The 2,335-nt window shown below is 47.6% G+C and overlaps 1 protein-coding gene across 1 annotated transcript; it reads right to left on the reverse strand.

The window, feature by feature from the left end:
• Window positions 1-271: 271 nt before the first annotated feature.
• On the reverse strand, window positions 272-1,276 carry LOC130082350 (uncharacterized). Its single transcript, XM_056247197.1, has one exon. It carries the CDS (start codon window positions 1,274-1,276, stop codon window positions 272-274), a length of 1,005 nt encoding a protein of 334 aa, XP_056103172.1.
• Window positions 1,277-2,335: the final 1,059 nt, after the last annotated feature.

The raw sequence follows: 2,335 nt of genomic DNA on the forward strand, positions 1-2,335 counted from the left end.
GTTTTGGTGCTCCAGAGAGTTCGAACATCACCTCACGAGCTCAGCCGCTGAAGATCAGCCTTCTCTTCAGATGTGGGTCTGTGAGAGGAGAGGATGCTAGCTTTCACTTCTCACCTGTTTGCCCACTATATCAGCGGATATTGTCTACAGTTATATGCTAACTGCTCATTTGGACCATTCAAAATCAACAACAAATTCAAATAAGTCTGTTTAATTTGTCTTCAACACTGAATGGAGTCAAATGCACTTGTAGTCAGGCATCATAACATATTTACACCGGTTGATTGACTGACTGACTGACTGATTGATTGGTTGGCGGGTTGGTGAATTGGTGGGTTGGTTGGTGAATTGGTGGGTTGGTGAGTTGGTGGGTTGGTTGGTGAATTGGTGGGTTGGTGAGTTGGTGGGTTGGTTGGTGGGTTGGTTGATGGGTTGGTGGGTGGGTTGGTTGATGGGTTGGTTGGTGAGTTGGTGGGTGGGTTGGTTGATGGGTTGGTTGGTGAGTTGGTGGGTGGGTTGGTTGATGGGTTGGTTGGTGAGTTGGTGGGTTGGGTGGTGGGTTGGTTGATGGGTTGGTTGGTGAGTTGGTGGGTGGGTTGGTTGATGGGTTGGTTGGTGAGTTGGTGGGTTGGGTGGTGGGTTGGTTGATGGGTTGGTTGGTGAGTTGGTGGGTGGGTTGGTGAATTGGTGGGTTGGTTGGTTGGTGGGTGGGTGGGTTTGGAGGGTGGGTTGGTGAATTGGTGGGTTGGTGGGTTGGTGAATTGGTGGGTTGGTGAGTTGGTGAGTTGGTTGGCGGGTTGGTTGCTGAGTTGGTGGGTTGGTTGGTGAGTTGGTGGGTTGGTGGGTTGGTTGGTTGGTTGATGGGTTGGTTGGTGAGTTGGTGGGTTGGTTGGTGGGTTTGGTTGATGGGTTGGTGGGTGGGTTGGTTGATGGGTTGGTTGGTGAGTTGGTGGGTGGGTTGGTGAATTGGTGGGTTGGTTGGTTGGTTGGTTGGTGGATTGGTGGGTGGGTTTGGAGGGTGGGTTGGTGAATTGGTGTGTTGGTGAGTTGGTGGGTTGGTGAATTGGTGGGTTGGTGAGTTGGTTGGTGGGTTGGTGGGTGGGTTTGGAGGGTGGGTTTGGAGGGTGGGTTGGTGAATTGGTGGGTTGGTGAGTTGGTGGGTTGATGGGTTGGTTGGTGGGTTGGTTGCTGAGTTGGTGGGTTGGTTGGTGGGTTTGGATGGTGGGTTGGTTGGTTTCACAATGACACAAACTATGACTTCAGAAGCAGAAATCATAGTTCTATGATAGTTTATGCTTTTTTATGGGCGGTTTTGCAGTATAAATCACCATCTGCTTTTATTGGAAGAACTTTATTTTATTCACTTGTAATTGATTGGATTGTGAAAAGTGGTAATTTTTTTGAAGATTACTGCAGTACGTTTGACTCCCATTTCAGTCTTTCTACTTTAAAATTCCACATTTAATTCAGTGCGTTACTTGCCATTATTTGTGACATTTACTATCAATAATAATAATAATTCATTACATTTATATAGCGCTTTTCTCAACACTCAAAGCGCTTTACATAGAAGGGGGAATCTCCTCAACCACCACTAATGTCCAGCATCCACTTGGATGATGCGACGGCAGCCATATTGCGCCAGAACGCCCACCACACACCAGCTTACTGGTGGAGAGGAGACAGAGTGATGAAGCAAATCAGTGTATGGGGATGATTAGGAGGCCATGATGGACAGAGGCCACTTGGCAAATTTGGCCAGGATGCCGGGGTTACACCCCTACTCTTTTTAGAAGGACATCCTGGGATTTTTTGTGACCACAAAGAGTCAGGGCCTTGGTTTAACGTCTCATCCGAAGGACGGTGCTCTTTGACAGTATAGTGTCCCCGTCACTACACTGGGGCGTTAGGACCCACACAGACCACAGGGTGAGCGCCCCCTGCTGGCCTCACTAACACCTCTTCCAGCAGCAACCTGGTTTTCTCAGAAGGTCTCCCATCCAGGTACTAACCAGGCTCAGCCCTGCTTAGCTTCAGTGGGCAACCAGTCTTGGGCTACAGGGTGATATGGCTGCTGGCCATATCAAATTCTGTGTGGAAATGGTAAAGTAAATCCTGCACCAATTGTTTGTTCCAATGTACATGAAAGGGCTTAGAAAATGATGTAAAAAGAAAAATACTCTCATTTTATTTTCTTAGTTAAAACCGTGAACGTGAATGCTGTTGTTAAGCTTCAAAAGTGATGCCAAAGTCCCATAAAATGGTCATAAAAGGGACCCACATGACTCTTGTGTGAGATTTCAAGTGATCCAATAGATCTGTGTGATGAACAGAC

This window comes from Rhinichthys klamathensis, unplaced genomic scaffold, assembly GCF_029890125.1.
Source record: "Rhinichthys klamathensis goyatoka isolate OS25496 unplaced genomic scaffold, OSU_Roscu_1.1 h1tg000044l_1, whole genome shotgun sequence".
NCBI classification, from domain to species: Eukaryota; Metazoa; Chordata; class Actinopteri; order Cypriniformes; family Leuciscidae; genus Rhinichthys; species Rhinichthys klamathensis.